This window comes from Giraffa tippelskirchi, chromosome 9 (genome assembly GCF_054371585.1).
Source record: "Giraffa tippelskirchi isolate mGirTip1 chromosome 9, T2T-mGirTip1v1.2.pri, whole genome shotgun sequence".
Classification (NCBI taxonomy): Eukaryota; Metazoa; Chordata; class Mammalia; order Artiodactyla; family Giraffidae; genus Giraffa; species Giraffa tippelskirchi.
Window position 1 is genome coordinate 115,380,009 of NC_137283.1, and position 19,535 is coordinate 115,399,543.

General features: G+C 33.4%; 1 protein-coding gene across 6 annotated transcripts in view; it reads left to right on the top strand.

Annotated features, from left to right (window-relative positions):
• Positions 1 to 19,535, top strand: part of ASCC3 (activating signal cointegrator 1 complex subunit 3) — a 329,002-nt gene that overhangs the window by 34,138 nt on the left and 275,329 nt on the right. For all 6 annotated transcript variants that reach the window (XR_014065459.1, XR_014065457.1, XM_081530206.1 and 3 more), the window contains exon 4: positions 2,244 to 2,803. Coding sequence is in view for 4 of the 6 variants with exons in the window: in XM_081530206.1 (XP_081386332.1) it covers positions 2,244 to 2,803 (560 nt within the window). In the remaining 2 variants the exon portion in view is untranslated. The remainder of the gene's footprint in view (positions 1 to 2,243; positions 2,804 to 19,535) is intronic.

Sequence of the window (19,535 nt, forward strand, 5' to 3'; positions counted from 1 at the left end):
TCCATGATGCCATCCAATCATCTCATCCTCTGTTGGCCCCTTCTCCTCCTGCCCTCAGTCTTTCCCAGCAGCAGGGTCTTTTCCGATATGTCCCCTCTTCTCATCAGGTGGCCAAAGTATTGAAGCTTCAGCATCAGTCCTTCCAATGAATATTCAGGGTTGACTTCCTTTAGAATTGACTAGTTTGATCTTCCTGCAGTCAAAGGGACTCTCAAGAGTCTTCTTCAGCACCACAGTTTAAAAGCATCAACTCCTTAGTGCTCAGCCTTCTTTATGGTCCAGCTCTCACATGTGTGTATGACTACTGGAAAAAACAGTTTTTACTATATGGACCTTTGTCGGCAAAGTGATGTCTCTGCTTTTTAAATACACTGTCTAGATTTGTCATAGATTTTCTTTCAAGGAACAAGCATCTTTTAATTTCATGGCTTCAGTCATTGTCCGAAGAAACAGAAACATCACTTTGCTTACAAAGGTCCGTATCGTCCAAGCTATGGTTTTTCCAATAGTCATGTACACGTGTGAGGGTTGGATCATAAACAATGGTGAGTGCTGGAGAAGACTCTTAAGAGTCCCTTGGACAGCAAGGAGATCAAACCAGTGAATCCTAAAGGAAATAAATCCTGAAATATTCATTGGAAGGACTGATGCTGAAGCTGAAGCTGCAGTACTTTGGCCCCCTGATTCAAAGAGCTGACTCAGCATCATCATTTCTCATTGATGCTGGGCTTACCCAGCAGGAGGAAGGCAAGAGGAGAAGGGGACGACAGAGCATGAGATGGTAGGATGGCCTCAGTGACTCAACAGACATGAGTTTGAGCAAGCTCTGGGAAATAGTGAAGGACTGGGAAGCCTAGCATGCTTCACTCCATGGGTTTGGAAAGAGTTGGACACGACTTAGCAACTGAACAACAACCAGAACAGGATCTGAGTTTTGGATGTTAAGAAATTCTTGTTGGCTAGAGCAGGAAATGAATAGTAGCGAGTAAAGCTGGTAAAACAGAATGGATCAGCCAGCATGACTTGAAAATAAAGTATAGGAGTTTGGGTTGAATTACTGAGTTTTATGGGGCTTCCCAGGTGGCGCTAGTGGTAAAGAACCCACCTGCCAGTGCAGGAGACATAGAGACCTGATTTGGATCCTTGGGTTGGGAAGATCCCCTGGAGGAGGCCATGGCAACCCACTCCAGTGTTCTTGCCTAAAGAATCCGGTGAACAGAGAAGGCTGGTGGACTACAGTACATAGAGCCACAAAGAGTTGTACACAACTAAAGCAACTTAGCACACATGCTGGCATTGAACTTTATCATAAGCTGCTCAAGATTTGTGATTAATGATGTAATTGGAGCTATGGTTTCAAGAAGATGATGGTGTTAATTGTATTATTACTAACATTACAACTATTACTTTAGGAAGTCTTACTGACTTTTCAGGCCTTCTCAGATTGAATTTCTTTTTTACTCTAAGAATATTCTTTGAATTCTGTGACATAATTATAGACTCTTCTTCCTTTTGAAAGAATTAGATATGAGATACTAATGCCTTAAAGAAATTAGGGGCTGCTCCTTTTAACTTCCTCTTACTTTCATAAGAATTTACTTTTGGCCTCTTCTCAATAGCAGAATTTTTAAAAAAATTTTGTATTGTGGCTGAGTTTATTTTAAAAGATTCTTTTCATGTACATCCTTGATAGTATTAAATATTTTCAAAACTATTTTTTATTGAAGTGTAGTTGATTTATGTAGTAATAAATATTTTTGAATGAAAACTATAAATCTGTTCTTGCCATCTCAAATGTACAGTATGTGGAAAGAAGGTTATAGATTTGTAAGGCTTCCTTCCAGCTTCAGAAGTCTATAATTTAGATTTCTTTTGCATCTTATTTATTTAACTAGCTCATCAAATCAATTTTTAAAATTTGATTTTAAAATAAGTCTTAACTAATGCCTCAAATTGTTTTTAGAAAAAGGTAAGGGATTATTATAGGTAGCTTCTATCTTACGTATAATACTGATAATGGGTTATTTACCTAATGCCATTCTTTGGGAACTTGGGAATGGCCTTAAAGGGATTTTCCTGTTCCTGAATTGGTTATCTTCGTCTGTCTCACTATGTCTAAATATCAGTATATTTTCACTGTTGAATTTGCTCAGAGGCATATTTGTAGTAGTTTTTTTTTTTTGGAAAATGGAAGCTTGAACCATGATCCATTTGAGCTAATACTGTTTCTTTTGTCTGAATAGTTGGAACAGATAATGGGAAAGAAGCCATTGAAAGTGCAGCCGCGTTTCTCTTCAAGACATTTCACTTGAAGGACTGTGTTGGTCACCAGGAGACAAAGGCTATCAAACAGATGTTTGGTCCCTTTCCATCATCATCTGCCACTGCAGCTTGTGATGCTACTAATCGAATTACTTCTCATTTTTGTAAAGACGGTCTTACTGCTCTTGTCCAGATGACAACAGATGAATATGGTGATCAAGTTTTATTTGGTAAAAATTTAGCATTTTCATTTGACATGTATGATTTGGACCACTTTGATGAACTGCCAATAAATGGTGAATCCCAGAAAACTATAAGCTTGGATTATAAGAAGTTTCTGACTGACCACCTTCAGGAGCATTCCACCCTGAACCGCAAGCCTGCAGAAAAAACAAACGACTCATTTTTGTGGTGTGAAGTTGAGAAGTACTTAAATGCAACTTTAAACGAAATGGCTGAAGCAACAAGAATAGAAGATCTTTGCTGTACTTTGTATGATATGCTTGCTTCTGTTAAAAGTGGTGATGAACTTCAGGATGAGGTACAGTTGAAGTTATTGCAGTTTTATCTTAATGTGCATTATCTTAATGGAATAGCCTTTTAAAATATGAGAGTCTAGCAAAGAAAGTACTTCTTTAATATTGTGCTGCAGTGATCAAATATATAGCCAGAAGGTTTTACATGGTAGGCATGCATATTTCTCTACTGTGTTGTAGGAGGACTGTGAGTGTAATGATTAGGGGAATAGTGAGGGTGTCCACATGTCCTGGTTACTGGGACAGTTCTGGTTAAACCTGTTGTTACACTGTAATAATTAGAAGTGTCTCTTCTTCAAAAAGTATATAGGTTTGAATGATAAATTACATGATTAATCTAGTAATATCCTTGATGAAAGTCAGTTTCAAAACAGAAATTTTATCTGTCTGTTGAATGACTTACTGATTTAAAAAATATTTTTGGCTAGTTTCTATGACTGAAAGAATAAACTTGCAAAAACAAACTGATCTGGAAATAATTGGACTATTTTATATTACTTGTTCAATAAAGAATTGTGTATTTGTAAGTTTTTTATATCACACAAAGGAAACATTTTAATTCCTTTCTGTGCCACCATTTGGTGATGTTACTCAAAAAACGGTGAATTACTCTTACTGTCACATGAAAAGTTTATCTTGAAGGGTTTTGGTTGCTTTCAATCATGGCATTATATTCATTTTCTGATATAAATGTCAAATAATGTCAACCCAGTTTTAATACTGGATGAGTAATATATTTGATGAGGATGAAGAGAGGTGGCATATTGTTGTATTAATAGAAAGGGCAGAGGCTTTGAAATCAGAAGTCCTTCCTTTCCCACTTATTGGTAGTGAGACTTTAGGTAGTTGCATCTCCTGGAGCCTGTTTTCTAGTTGGACTGTCTCAGGGTAAAAAGAATACACTGATTATGGAGTTGATAGAAGTCTTAAATGGGATACCATATGTGAAATGATAAGTGGCAGTTGGTAAATACTCACTGCATGGTAGCTGCAATTATTTTTGTTGTTGTTGCTGTTGAAATTAAGAATTTTAAAATTACACAGAGTATCAGAAATGTAGAAAAAAATCTCGGTAGTATTTTTTTTTTCCCAGAAGGGGGAGAAAAATTTAGGGCATAGGAGAAATAGGTACTGGAGGACTAAACCCATGGTAGTTAGGTATTATACTCATTAACTGTAGTTTCAAAGTAAGTTAATATGCTGTTAATTCTTTGATCAGTCTCATTTACCTTTAATGTTTTACGCTTAGTTTATTTATCACATATAGTCCACATTCATAAGTGGTTCTCTCTGACATTCTGAAAAGTAACATTGTTTTAAAGATTGTGATTTATAAAGAAAGTTTTACTATTGCTTGTTATAATTGAATACATAGCAATTTTGCTGTGATTATTGTAAACTGAAACTTACAAACATCAAACTAATGGAAATTTTGTCTGAGTGAGCCATAAAACTATTCTTTTTACTTTAGAGTATCTAGAGTGAAGTTTGCATTTCTTAGTTTTTCACCACAATTCTTAAGTATATAACTGAAACTGGTTGTTGGAAGAACATTTTCCTGTTCTCAAGATTGTTTTCATAATGTGCCTAACTGCAGAGTCAGAGTAAATTCATGCTTTCATCCATTCATCATATGTTGTAGCACTAGGTACAGTGCTACTTACTAAACATAAAAGATGAATAAGACAGCAACCTTGCTCTTAAGGAATTTGTTGTTTAGTCAGGGGAGGCATGCCAATAAGTAAGTGCACCCAGATACCTAGGTATGATGATACTATATACAAAGAAAAGTGGGGCATAAAAGAGTCGGTCATAAATTTTGTAGAATGGTAGGAAAAGTATTCATAGAGGAGGATAAGCATGAGCCAAACCTTAAAATACAACTAGATTTAACTTCTTCAAGTGGATCAGAAAGGTGAGGAACATATTTTAAGTGTGAGAAAAAGCAAGGTGTGTTTTGAGGGCTGTAGTCTCTACAGTGAAGATGCAAGATATGCAAGGTGGGTGTGGTCAGAGACAAGGGTGAGCAGGGAGGTAAGGGCCAAATAAGTAAAGCCTTATACACCTTGTTCAGGTATATTGTAAACCACTCTAAAACCTGTAGATACACCCTGAATGGTCTTGTTTAATGATTTTCAACCAGGGTTTAATGGACAATTTAACATGTAAGTGAATATTTCATGTACTGCTAGTGGCTTGAGTAATATAAGTTTTAAATGGTTCATCCTTCAGTGTTTTGGTTTTTTAATAAGTGAATAAAAATAAACAATCATTATGATAGTTTTTTGTTTGTTTTACAGTATAGATTATTCATATTTACTAGAGCTCTTTCTTTGTGATTATATTGTTTTGATAGCAAATTTTCATTATAATTTTGAAGAATAATAGAAGAATGTTTCAATACAGTTATTCTTCATTGTTTTTTTCACTTTTGGGTGTGCTGTATATCTTATGTATTGTCTGTTTACTTTTAAATTCCTGCTTAAGCTTTAGAAGAGTCTAATTTGAAAGAGTAATCAGTTTATGTGATAGAATAAATTCCATTTTTTAATTAATTTCTATTTGAGTTAATTTATAATTTTTTAGTTGAGTCTATGCAATAGTGATGTTTAAATAACCATGTTTTGTGTTATTGCTCCAGAAATTTAACGGAATCATAGAAATCTGTTTTTGCATATAATCTTAAGTATACAAAACTGTGAGTAATGCTGAGGGTATTTTTGGTCCTCACCTTATGATTTCCCATTTTCAAATTTAGTATATTGACCTAATGACTGATGATAAAGCTGTTTGTAAGGACTGGCTATTTAAATCTTTTTCTCAAAGACCTTTATGTTGTTAACTAGTGTTAGAAGCGTGAGAAAAAGTGTATGCATATGATGACATTCACCACAGACATGATGCAAAAGAGGTTATAGTCTGAAACGTGGAGAGAAGTAATTCTTATAACAATAGTAATAAATAGCTACATTTGAGTGCCTATTGTATTAAATAAGGCATTATGTTAAGTCTTTTATGTGCATCACTTCATTTAATCCCTAACAATAATGCTTTGAGGTAGGCAATACTGGATTAAAAGCTGTTAGAGACCTTAAGCACTGAAAATGTTAAATGCTGAGGCATTTCTTCTCCCCTTCCATAGATGTTTTAAAAAATTAAAAACATGCTACAGCAAATGTAAGAAAGTCTAATGAAATTTTATTTTATTTTTACCATTGTGGCTGAATTGATGTCTTTTTCAAACATCAAATTCTTAAAAAAAAAAAAAGTTTTTCTCATTTTGTGGTACCCCTGTTTTGCTGGTACTTGAAGGAAATGTTTTGGTGGCCTCATGGATTATTGCTCACTAGAGATACATGTTTTATAGAGGTGCTGGGACATTTGTCCAAGGTTGCAGGATACATAGTGAATCCAGGGTTTAAACTCAGACATCCCTGACTCCAATGTGTGTTTTCTTTGCCAAGAAATAGTTCTGTACATTTCCTTAGGTTTGATGCTTTGAAACATCAAGCAGTTTAAGTATGGTTAGGATTCTTTGGCATTTACTCTAATTTACAATTTCTTCAGAAACAATATCTGTTCCTTATACAGAATTCCAAATATAGAATCGGCTGAAATAAGAGAAAGGATGAAATCTTGAGAACTTGTTAAAGATGAGTTTTAAAATTTTTGTGGGGAATTGCATTTAAAGTAATTCTGTGTTTCTGTGAGTGTTGAACTAATAAAACAGCCAAGTTAGGTTTCTGAGTACCATCTTCTTTTCCTTTCCTACTTTGCATCTTTAAGTTTAAACTCTGACTCCTGGTAATTTCTCTGTTAAGGCCATAGTTACTATGATTAAGCCTAAGAATTTGATTGGGCTGGACTCTTTAGTCTTTATACTCTTGAGACTTACTTAATTCTAAAAATACTTATTAAAGTTAGTACATTTTAACTACCCAGAAGAAGATAAGATATAAACATTTCAGATTATTTTCTTAATCAGGACTTATCTGTGATTGGTACAGACATCTTGGCTGCTGCTTTTCTGTAACCAGAATTGTAGCAATAGGTTTAGTCCTAATAGGATCACATAGGAAATGAACTTTCAACAGAAACTTTTCACCAAGAAAGTAGTAGTTTTAATAACAGCAAAACTCCCATGTTTTGAATGCCTGTATATATATAGAGTTAGACCAAGCTGTCTCCCTTGATATAACCTGTTTCTTCACAGTTCTGTAAGGTAAGGATGTTATACTATGTATAAAGATAACAAACAAACAAAAAACCCCCCAAAACCCACATCCCAGTTTGTTTCCTAGTCACAAAGCAAGACACTGGTAGATATTCTGGGACTTTTTTTTAATCACCAGCACAGAACTGCTGTTCCTCTCTGGTGTGTCACTGGATGCTTTGAAGAGAAGGACGCTTACTTACAAGGCTCTGAAGGAAATTCTGTCTCTGTGCACTTACCTGCTGTTGACTGTGGGCAGGTTACTAAGCTCTTGTGAACCTTTGTTTCACAATGAAGCTGTAAAGATTTGTGAGATGCTACATATGAAGTACCTACCTGGCATAATGTTTCACAAACTGTAGGTTCTCGAATGTTAAATTTTTGCCTTCCACATTAATGAGGATTATATATTTCCACATATGCAAAGTTTTATTAGAGTGGATACCTTACAGATCAGTAAATAAATTTTATCTATGCCTTATTATATATAGATGTTTCAAGTAGTTAATTAAATGATGCTTAGAGGGTAGTTCTTAATTCAGAGAATTATTATTTTTACTGCTTTTTTTTTTCTCTTTTGCTTTTATAAGTCTCACTATTCTAAAAGTCTTGAACTCAGTTTTTGTAGTGAGTTCTGATTTTAAAATCTTTGGTAAAATAGAAAAGAAATTAATAGAAAATTACTTGAAAATATTGGAAATGGAGTATACATATCTCTTGGTATTATTTCAGGATTAAATGCTATTTGCAGAGTTATTAATGTTGATGTAAATATTGATGAGTTATGTGTAACAAGTTCTTAGGAAAAGTGAATTTTGAGTTATATTGATATTATCATAGTTGGCAGTTGTGCGGCTGAGGTTCATTCTTTATAGCTTTTCTAATTTTACATTCGCTATTAGCATTGACTCTATGCAGATGGTGTTATTTAACCGATGAAAGTTCATTTCTGAACCCAATCTTGTTCCAGATATGTACCTGATCTTAAAAATTAGGACTTTTTTAGTTAGAATGTCTTCTGAGGAAACACAGTTTTTTTAAAATACTCATTTGCATTATAAATGATTCCAGCATCCTTTGAAATTTTACTATAGAGTAATTAGCATGGCTTAATAAAGTGGCTCCCAAACTTTGCCTTCTTTAACATTATGGAAGATCTCATAGAGTTTTCTTTATGTTGTTTATCATAATGTTCTGCTAGGGTCAGACACGACTGAGCGACTGAACTGAACTGAACTGAATATTATGTTAAAAATTGGAACAAAGTTTTTAATATGTTATTAAATATTGTATTTATTAAATAAAAAATCATTTAAAATAATACTAAGTCTATTATATTAGTGTAAATAGCTAAATCTATTACATTAATGCCAATAACACTAAATCTGTTACATTAATTTAAGTAACATTTTTATGAAAAATGACTTTTCTAAAATAGAATATAAAGTATGAAGAATGGGATTGTATGGCATTTTTTCAAGTCTTTTCAATGTCTAGCTTAATATAAGACAACTAGATTCCCATATGTGCTTCTGCATGCAGTCTGTTCATATATCACACATTATGTAGCCTCTGAAAACTCCACTCACTTTATATTCATGGGAGGATGAGGATGAAGGAGGCAAATAACATTTGACTGTTATTACAAAAATAATTTTCGTTCATGGACCTCCTGAAAGGGTCTTGGAGATTCTAGACCACACATTGAAAGTTACTGACTTAATGTATATACACTACAGCTTGGCAAGGAGGCTATAGTGATGATTTTGGTACCCAGAGTAGGAAATTTAAAATATTATTGAGCTGAATGACTAACACGAATGCTTTATGAAAAGTCTTCATATTATATAAGGACACCAACATTAAGGAGGTTGAAATTAAAATAGTATCTCTTCAACTGTGAGGACAAATTATGTGTTTCTTTTACTATAGCCATTTCACCAAATAATCAGAAGAGCCCTGTCCCTGCCCCAAGTCTGAGTAGAGAGCTGCCATTGGGTAAAGTTATACTTGGAGAATATTTAGAATCATAGCATTCCCCCCACCCTGCCCCAAAGTATATTATGTATGTGTCTAGCATTCTATCCAAGTGATGCCCATATAATAAGATCTACTTATTCTAATGAATTTCTTTTTTTTCAAAAGGCATTTTACCCCATTCTTGAGTAGCCCTCTTCTAACTTATCTGTTTATTAAACTGACAACTGCTCCTATTACATCTGCCATTTAGTCTTATATCTATACATGGGGAAGTAAAGTTATAGATGTCTACTCTTTTATATGATTGTGTTTTAGACATGTGATGGCAGTTATATTTTTCTTTTCTTTAGTCTTTTTTTTTTTTTTTTTAGTGTAAAACTCTCCCAGTTTTCCTCTGTTAGCATTAATCCATTATCAACACAATTTGGATACAGCTGTTCAGTCCTCTATAGATCTAACACTATTGACGTGTGGAATGCTTTCATCATCTCATCTTCAAAGGTATCAAACTTTCAGTTGCTTTTCCAATCTAAGAACAACTAACCTAACAATCTCATAGGAAAAAGAATTAAGACTATTTTGCCATGATTTTACTTGTGAATTCTGTTCTTTGTTCTGTTATTTCCATGTACTGATATTAAGTTAAATAATTTTCACAATCCATCTTTTATGTCATTTATTTTTTTAATTGGGGAATTTTGCCTTCATCTGGCACTTCTGTTTTCTTTTATTATTCCTCAGAGATAGCAAAGACTCTGACCTCAAATCTGTAAGTAGTTTTTGAACCTTGGGATATGATTCATCAAGGTCTGAACAGCTGAAGTTATTTATTTGAAGAAGTGATTCCTTACTACTTTCTCCATAAGATAAAGCTCAGTATTTCTCTGTAGGTAGCATTCAGTCTTTATGGTATCTATTCTGCTCTTTCCTGTCTTCAGCTAATGTTTTCTGCAGGAGAAGTGAGAATGGACTTGCTTCTCTTATCTTCCTCATGGAGGAACATATGTCTTGGTTTTATTTCCTTGCTTCAAACTTGGTAAAAAAAAAGTCTCTTTGTTATTTCTCTCATTTTTATGTGCCAAGATATTTTTAGAGCTTTAACTTTATAGATACCACAATACTATGTTTTAAAGACATATATGTATAATTATGTTAGTTTTTGTTGTGATTTGCTACCATACTTTCTCTCATGTCCTTCTAGTTTTTCTTTTTTTTTTTTTAGTTTATGGTTACAGCCTAGCCATAGTGTTTTATAGAATCCAGTTTTTTTCCCTTATTATTTATTTTCAAGACTGTGCTGGAAATTCTAGTCTTTTGTGTCATTTCATTTTTTTAATGTGGACAGTTTTTTTTTTTTTTTGTCGACAGTTATTTACACAACTTTATTTTTCTAATTTAAAAAAATGTATCATTGTAGAAACAAAATCATCTGCATCCTCACTATATCTAGTCATAGTCATTGCAACTATTTTGGCATCTATATTTTAAAAATATGAGTAACTTAAAAGTGGATCATATAGTGTATGAATTGCTTTTTTGTTACTTAACACTTCTGTGCGAGACAATAAAACATTTTTATGACAAAATCTGCAATACATTATCTATTGTATACATTTTTTAAATTGAAGTATACGTGACTTACAATGTGATATTAGTTTCATGTATATATCATGATGATTTGGTTAATGTATAATATTTTTAGTGGCTGCAGAGTATACATTTTTCATCATATCCTAGTTTATTCTGCTACTGAAGATTTAAGTTAAATCTGGCCTTTCCCTATGATAAAACTCTTATGCTAAATATTTGCTCACACACATTTTCCCCTTTAATATATTCCTAGTACTTAAAATTTTGCATCCAGAAGTACTGACAGAATTCTTTCCTGGAAGAATCCACCAGTGTACATTTCTGCCTGTAGTGTATAAGAGTATCCTTGAACTTACATTCTTGGCCAGCCCAGTTTATTTGGGAGAAAATGATATCTCACTGTTTTAATTACATTTTTATTACTACTGAGGTAAAGATTTTTTTCCCCATATATTTATAGGCCTCTTATTGCTTTCTTATGAGAATGCTAATTTTTCATTTGATGAAGTTGAGTTACTTTTTCTTCAATTATTAAGATAATTTATAATGAGATTGCAAATTTTTTTGCAGATGTTTTGAGTGTATAAATAGGCAAGTCTATTCATCTTTTCATTTAGGAATCTTTTTTTTGTTGTTTTTGGTGTTCTGCTTAGAAAGGCAATCCTCAGGATGTGATTGAGCCTCTCTTTTTTGAACTTTTTTCTTTTTAGTCTCACTGGGTATAGTCAGAATGTTATTTGGTCAGATGTATCTTTGTATTTAATTTGTAGGTACATATATGAATATATTCATTTACGTTCTCTAAAGTGATATCGCCATTTTCTCCCAAGGTTCTCGTTACTTCACATTGTCTGCCACTTCAGATTATTCATTCCTACTTTTACTTTATAAGAGATAAAATTTTTATGAGGAAAATTCATGTTCTACTTTTAGCTGAATGTAAAAATTAGGAAAGGTTGAGACAGTTGAAGTGTTTGACCTGCTGTAACAGGTCTCTTAAGTTTTACAGTCTGTATTGGGAAAGCACTAGCTATATCTATCTCTCTCTCTCTCTCTCTCTCTCTATATATATATATATATATTTTTTTTTAATCTTGGTTGAATGTTGCTTTTATCTTCTTCTTTATGGCTCAAATTGTTAGAACAATGGGCTGAATATGACATGATAAAATAGATAAATATAAGTTCATATACTTGTAACAAGGAACACTTAATTTTAGATAGGTCTAGTTCAGCAGCGGAGAAGGCAATGGCACCCCACTCCAGTACTCTTGCCTGGAAAATCCCATGGACGGAGGAGCCTGGTAGGCTACAGTCCATGGGGTCGCTAAAAGTCGGACACGACTGAGCGACTTCACTTTCACTTTTCCCTTTCATGCACTGGAGAAGGAAATGGCAACCCACTCCAGTATTCTTGCCTGGAGAATCCCAGGGACGACGGAGCCTGGTGGGCTGCCGTCTATGGGGTCGCACAGAGTCGGACACGACTGAAGCGACTTAGCAGCAGTTCAGCAGCAGTATTTGAATAAACTAAATTCAATGTGAGTTAGCCGTGGGAACTATGAATTCAAGTGTTTAAGAGAGAATGGAAAAATTAAAGAGAGAGAGAGAATGGGCTTTAGGGCAGACACATGTATGAATCCTAGCTCGCCTGCTGATAACTGACTTTGGCCAAGTCACTTCTCCAAGGTGCAGTTTTCGTAATTGTTATGTGGAGAGAGTGATAGGCTTACCATATAGGTTGCTGTGAAGATGCGATGTAAAGCACTTGAAGCACTTAGAATAGTGCCTAGCAGATGCTAAGTATTCCATATGTATTATTTTTGTAAGCAGTCTTATGTAGCTAGCTAGCAATACAATTTTAATATTAAAAAAGTACAATCTTATACATGGTAACGACAGCTCAGCTCTTTTTTGTGCTCTTCAGGCCGCACTTGGCCACCATACTTTTTTTAAGGGAGTTACAGTCCTACAAAAGGCATAGAGAAGAGAGTGATGATGAGGTCAGTGAAGGAAGTAGAATTAATGTTTTCTGATGAACACTTGAAAAACCTCTAACTGGTTACTCTTTTCGAGAGAAAGCTATGGTGGGATAGGAGGATGGACATAGTATTTGAAGATCTGTATGTGGAAGAAGGATGGCCCAAAATTTTAACTAGGACTCTGGGTGGAAGGTACATGAAGACAGATCTCAGCTCAGGCAAACATTTTCTGAATCCTTTAAATATAAAGTGCTCTTTTGGCAAATAATGAGATCTTTTATTGGAAAGATAGACATGTATGCTCAATGGTTAGTTTGTTGAAATTTGTGGAGGGTTGAATTATATCACTTTTAAGATACCTTTCATCCCCAAGAGCTCTCAAGGTCTTGTGTCATCTTGTTGTAGATATGGAGGAAAAGATATTTTTGATATGTTAAACTCACAATGAGGACTTAAAAATACTTACTTGCTTCCAATTTGTGGCAATAACAGATTTCAGACTATTTTGCTTTGAGTTTAAAGAGTAAGACATTTTGCCAAACTTCATGCATTTGGTTTTATTCTTTTGTTTAGTACTGTTCATTCACTCATTCACTATTCATTCATTCTCTACTGTGTGTCAAGTACGCTTTGGTTTTGGGAGACAAAAAGGTAAGGTAACAAAGTTCAATCATCCCATTCCCATTATTTTGCTTTCTTAAGTCTCCTCCTCTTGGAACTTTCACACATATATTTAAAAGGAGAAAGGGCAAGAAAATTATGGTTGATATAATGAATGTTGTTATGACTGATTTGGAAGAGCATATGGATTTTCTAAATATATATTGAGAAATATCAGTAATGTATTGATATGAGAAAGAAATAAATATATTAGTAGAAAAAGAATAAATTTCTGTGTTTTAAAAGTATTTGAGATGAATAAAAAACATTCTGAATAATGTTTGAGTTGTCAGTTTACAAGCATAAATAAGTATGGCTATTAGATTTAGAAATTGCTGTAAGCATTTATTTAAATATTTAAAATTTAATATTTGTTCAGCTTTATATATATATGCATAATATGCAACCACTCATACATGCGTATGATGGCTATTAATTTGTTTTCACTAAGGCATTTATAAATCAGCATAATTTCTTTTTAATAATCTAGTACACTATAAATTTGCCATGTGAATGAAATTGTAAACTTTTAAATATACAATGATACTTAACTTTAACCTTAACTTATACATCTAATTAATTATAGTATGTGACGAATAAATAGATTTACATTCCAAGTAGTTTTAATTAAGTTGTAAGTGACCTTGGTTTTAGCTTTGTTAAGTTGTTGTGTTAGATTAAGTACCTGTAAATAATGAGTAATTTTTTCTGAAAATATAATTTATCTAATTCTCTGCAATGCAGCAACAATCTGGATAGCACATTTTTCTTGAGAGAAAAATAAATGTTAAATAAATACTGTCCTAATTTTCATGGTCATTTTCTTTTGTTGTTTAAGGCTTTATTTTTGAATGTATGAATATTTAATGATTTTTTATGCCACAAATCAAACTAAGAATAATTTACAGTGTTATAAATAACATGCTCTGCTTTATATAATTATTCTGATACTGAGTTCCACATGGACTGTTAATTCAAAACTTTTCAGAATTACTCAGTTAGCATTTTCTTTTATCATACTTTATTATTCTTTGTTTTCAGTATGCACATCTTTTTCATTGCATGTATAAATCTGGCTAAAGTTGCTTATTGTCTCAAAGGAAGACATTCCCTAAACTGAGTATCATTTTTCTGTGGATACCACATTTTCTATAGTGTATGCTGTATTCTGTTTATTACATACAGTTGAGGTGTAGGTACAACTCTTAAGTTTTAAAATTTTGTAACTACAAATGGAAATACATGGATTTGCCTTAGTTTAATTTATGAAAATCAGAATGCCTCCTCTTTGTCATGGGGCTTTATTGGATAGTCACATGATATTCCAATCCTCCTACCATGCTTAGAATGCCAACCTGAGCAGATAATTTATATAAATTACCCTGTTTTAATATTAATGTGTTAGTTGCTCAGTCATGTCTGACTCCTTGTGACCCCATGGACTATAACCTGCCAGGCTCCTCTGTCCATGGAATTCTCCAGGCAAGAATACTGAAGTGGGTTGCTATTCCCTTCTCCAGGGGATCATCCTGACCCAGGGATCAACTCCAGGTGTCCTGCATTGCAGGTGGTTTCTTTACCATCTGAGCCACTAGGGAAGCCCATTTTAATACTAATGCCTAAGGTTGTTCTGATTTCATAAAGTAAACTTCTGGAAGTTTCTTTATTTTTTAAAAGGTTTCTTAAAGCGATTATTTCTTTCATGAAAGTTTGACACTAGTATGCTAATAAACTTATCTCACCTGGTGTCTTTTGTAGTTAGCAATTCATATTTTCCAGTTGTTGGTTTATTCAGATTTTCTGTTTCTTCTTAAATCGTTTGACAATTATATTTTTCTATGAAATTAGCCATTTCATTAGCCACATATTCAAGCTTTTTGCCCTAAAGTTATTCATAAATGTCTTCTTATTAAAAAAAATTTTTTTACACCAACTTTTAGTTATGTTACCCCAGTCTTTTTGTCTGTACTTTCTAATTTTTGATACAAGAGTGTTTGCTTTCAAAGAACCAGGTTTTAATTTTGCTGGTCTTTGTTGTTTCTCACATATGTTTTGGCTTTTATTCATATAGCAGGCATCCATTTTAAATAATAAGACATCTGGTAGTTTCCCATCTTTAGATACAAAGGGGTTGGGACAAGCCTGATGTCCTTCTAGTTACATCCAGTTTAACAGATATAATTGTTTCACAGTGGAAATGGGTTTCTTCTTTGAAATTTTTTAATCTGTTTGTAACTACTTGTTTTTAAATGCTATCGATAATAATGATAGCATTTGAAATACTATAAAAATATAAAGTGACATCAAGGACATTTATTGTAGCTGCAAAATAAAGTAGATCCCAATGAGAATGTTAAAAGATATGTATATTTTACAACCTGGTAACTAATGTAGTTTGAAAATGACCTCATATTGATCATTAATTCCCTCTTTTCATTACTCATTTTCTTCACAAAGATTTGTTAAGCATTTTTTTTTATATGTAAGACATTTTACTAGGTACTTTTTATTTAAACCACAAGTGTATGATCCTTTAACTTTACAAATATTTATCAGCAGTAGGAGAATCACCTTGATAGAGCTTTAAAATTTGTTTTTCCTTGAATCAGTTATCATCACTTTTTAAATTAATAAACTTTTTAAATAGCATTGCTTACAGAAAAATTGAGCAAAAAGGATAGAATGTTTCAATATATCTTCTTTTGTTCTGTTTCATAAATCCTTTTCATAGAAAACAACTGCTTTATTATCTCCTGGAACTTTAGTGCTTACTTGAAAGTCTTTATCACATTATTCCGTATTACCTTCTTCTGAGTAAACTTAAGTTCCTGTGTTGATTTTGTTGACTGTCATTTTTAGTTTAAGATTTGTTCATATGTTTTAAAATTTTAATTCTTATGCTGATGTTGATTTGCAGGATCTTCCCTCCACATTCCCCCTCCTCCCCATCTTAGATTGCTGTAGAAGGTGTGGCCCCAAGTCTCATCTTGGTGGTAATTCTTTTCAGGCCCTTCTCATGAACAGGGGAGCCCCATGCCCATGCTCTGGCTTCACCTAAGTCGCCTGGCTCTACTTCCCACATTGTTTGCAGCATTTTTCATCTAGATTATCTCACAGGAGCCAGGCTGCTGGCCTTGCTGTCCAAAACTGGAGCTCAACTTGTCACTTTTACCCTACTCAGTGCTTTATTTTTTTTGCTCGATTTATGGTCCAGGGAGATATTTTTTTCTTTTTAAGTTTGCAGTATCTTTTAGGTTTTTCTCTTTTTCTATCTTGCCGGAGAAGGTGCATTCAAGTGTGAATTTTGTGCCATACCTTCTTTTTCATCTTAATTGCTAATACTTGTGTATCAGAAGGCAGCCTCCTTCCTGTGTTAAGCATAAAAGGGAGTATTTTTCCAAGATAATTTTGAGAAGAAATTTAAATGTAAAATATACTGTATTTTTTTAAAAAGAGAAATGACTGTGATTATCCTTTAAGATCATCATTATTTTTTATTGTGACAAACTGTTTAAGGGTTTTTTTTATTTATAAACATTCTACAATTTGAAAATAGTAGACTAAATTCAGTATATGGAAAGTCAGTTGTACTGTCAGAATCCGTGACCAATAAACATTTTTTCAGCTGTTCTTTCTACTTAGGGTTAAAATGGAAATCTTAAGTTTTCTCAAGACAATGGAAATTAATCATGATGGTTTTGTTGTTTTAATAAGAATAACTAATACTTGTAGCCTTTACAAGTATTTTGATAATTTTAACAAAAAGATCCCAGGAACTCATTGTTACTTACTTTATTATTTTTGTTGTTGTTTAGTGGCTAAGTTGCTAAGTTGTGTCTGACTCTTGCAACCCCATGTACTGTAACCCACCAGCCTCCTCTGTTCGTGGGATTTCCCAGGCAAGAATACCAGAGTGGGTTGCCATTTCCTTCTCCAGGGACATTATTATTTAACTTTATTTTGTTATTTTAAAAGAATTTATTTATTTATTTACTTTTGGCTGCACTATGTCTTCATTGCTGTGGGGGCTTTTCTCTAGTTGCTGGGAGCAGGGGCAGCTCTTCGTTGCAGTGCACGGGTTTCTCATTTTGGTGAGTTCTCTTGTTGCAGAGCACAGTCTCTAGGGCTCTGTGGCTTCAGTAATTGTGGCATGTGGGCTCTAGACCACATGGTTGTGGTACATGAGCATAGTTGCTTCTAGGCATGTGGGATCTTCCTGCACCAGGGGTCGAATCTGTGTCTCCTGCATTGGCAGGTAGATTCTTTACCGCTGAGCCACCAAGGAAACCCTATTTTGGTACTTTTAACACTGTGTCTTGTTTGTATGGGTACTTGATTCTCATAACTTTATTGCTTATGCATTTTATATATTAAATAATACCCAGAAAAAGTTATGTGTTCTATAATATTCCTGGGGACTCAATTTCTATGTAGAGAGTTTAGTGTCTTACAAATCCTCCAGATAGAAAGTTCCCCTACTAAATGCTGTGATTTTCCTTGTCTCTTCCAATAAGGAAAGAGGCTGAACATTATTCCCTGTGTATTACCATGAAACATAATAAATAAGTCTCATACCAACATTAAATGTATATTTGAGGAGTTACAGGTATTGCTTTCTGTGAAAATGTTAAATTGCTTTTAATATACAATTAAATAAGCTTACTTCAAGAGTAATACTTTATTCACTTGCTCCATTTTGTAAATCTAGCCGTGTAAATGCTCAAGCAAATTTTTAATTTCTGTTTGCGAGCTGCTGTTCCTTTCTCTAACTAGCTTAGTTCAAAGTGCCATCATGGCTCTTCTCTTAATACTTATAATATAATGTACTTTCCACACTTTCTGCATCTCTTTACCTCTCCAGTTAGATATTAGGATAATGAATTTACTTACTAACTCAAATGATTAAATTGTTAAACATTTATTGCTATTCGATAATTATAATATCGTTAAAGGTACTGAAATAGTTTTTCAGTGGTCAGATTTTTTTAGAAAATGCTGTGTTAGCCTGATTCCTATGTAGTTACACTGTACTTGATTAAAAAAAAAAAGGTTTTTCATTTGAAAAATGAGATTTGGTAGAGGAAAAAAATTTATTCCTTGGTCCTTGTACTATTAGTTATCAGCTGATTTGTCAACATGATAAGGGATTTTTTGGTTTATATAATTTCTTGTGTTCATTCCAAATAATGGCAGTGTGTGAAAACCTGTTTATTAAGTTAGTGATGCTTTGTATCCTTAGGGGACAAAAAGTTAAAAAACAATTGTTAAACCAGAATCTGTTTTGTGTTATCTAAAAATAAAACTTCATCTGATTAAGTAATATATGTTTATTATTGTAGAAAATTTGGAAAAGACAAAAATGAAAAACGTGCAATTTAATGATATTCTTTCAGCATTTCTTTGAATAGGACCTGCTTGCATATTTTTATGGATGAGATAGTTTGTGTAAAAAACAGAATTTAATGAAATAAAAAATAAAGACAGTTGTCAAAAACAAACTAGATATCCTTCAGTAGGGAAATAGATGAATAAGCTGTGGTATATCCATATGATGGACTAGTATTCAGTGACTAAAGAAAATGAGCCTGCAAGCCATGAAAAAACTTAAGAACCTTAAATGATTATTGCTAAGTGAAAGAAGTCAATCAGAAAAGAGTGTGCACTGTATGATTCCAACTATGTAACATTATGGAAAAGGCAAAACTCTGGAGACAGTCAAAAGATAAGTGGTTACCAGGGTTTGGGGAGAAAGAACAAAAGGATGAATTGGTGGGGCACAGGGGATTTTTAGGGCAGTGAACTCTTCTGTTATGATAATATAATGATGGATACGTGTAGGCGTCATACATTTGCCAAAACTTGTAGAATATACAACACAAAAAGTAAATAAATTCTAATGTAAAACTATGAGCTTTAAAGAAAACTAATTTGGTAGTCATTATGATACAACTAGACAGAAAAATTTTGCTGTATAAAAATATTCTATCTAGATCTCAGCAGAGTGTTTAGAATCAAAATACCTTCTAGCGCAGTGCTGTCTTTTTGCGATGACTGAAGTATTCTGTTTGCTCTTTAATGCAGTAGCCACTAGCCTCATCACTAGCCTCGTCTCTTGACATGTGGTTAATGTGACTGAGGAGAATTAAAAAGGATGCCGTTTTGAAGAGTATTTAACTTTATTATTGATATTAAAATTCTAGTCAGAGCAGTGTAATTGAATATACTTCAGTATCAGTGTTACTGACTCTTCATTTAGCACTTTGTGATGTTTTGAGGTTCTGGTTCTATGTTCAGTTCAATTCAGTATTTTAT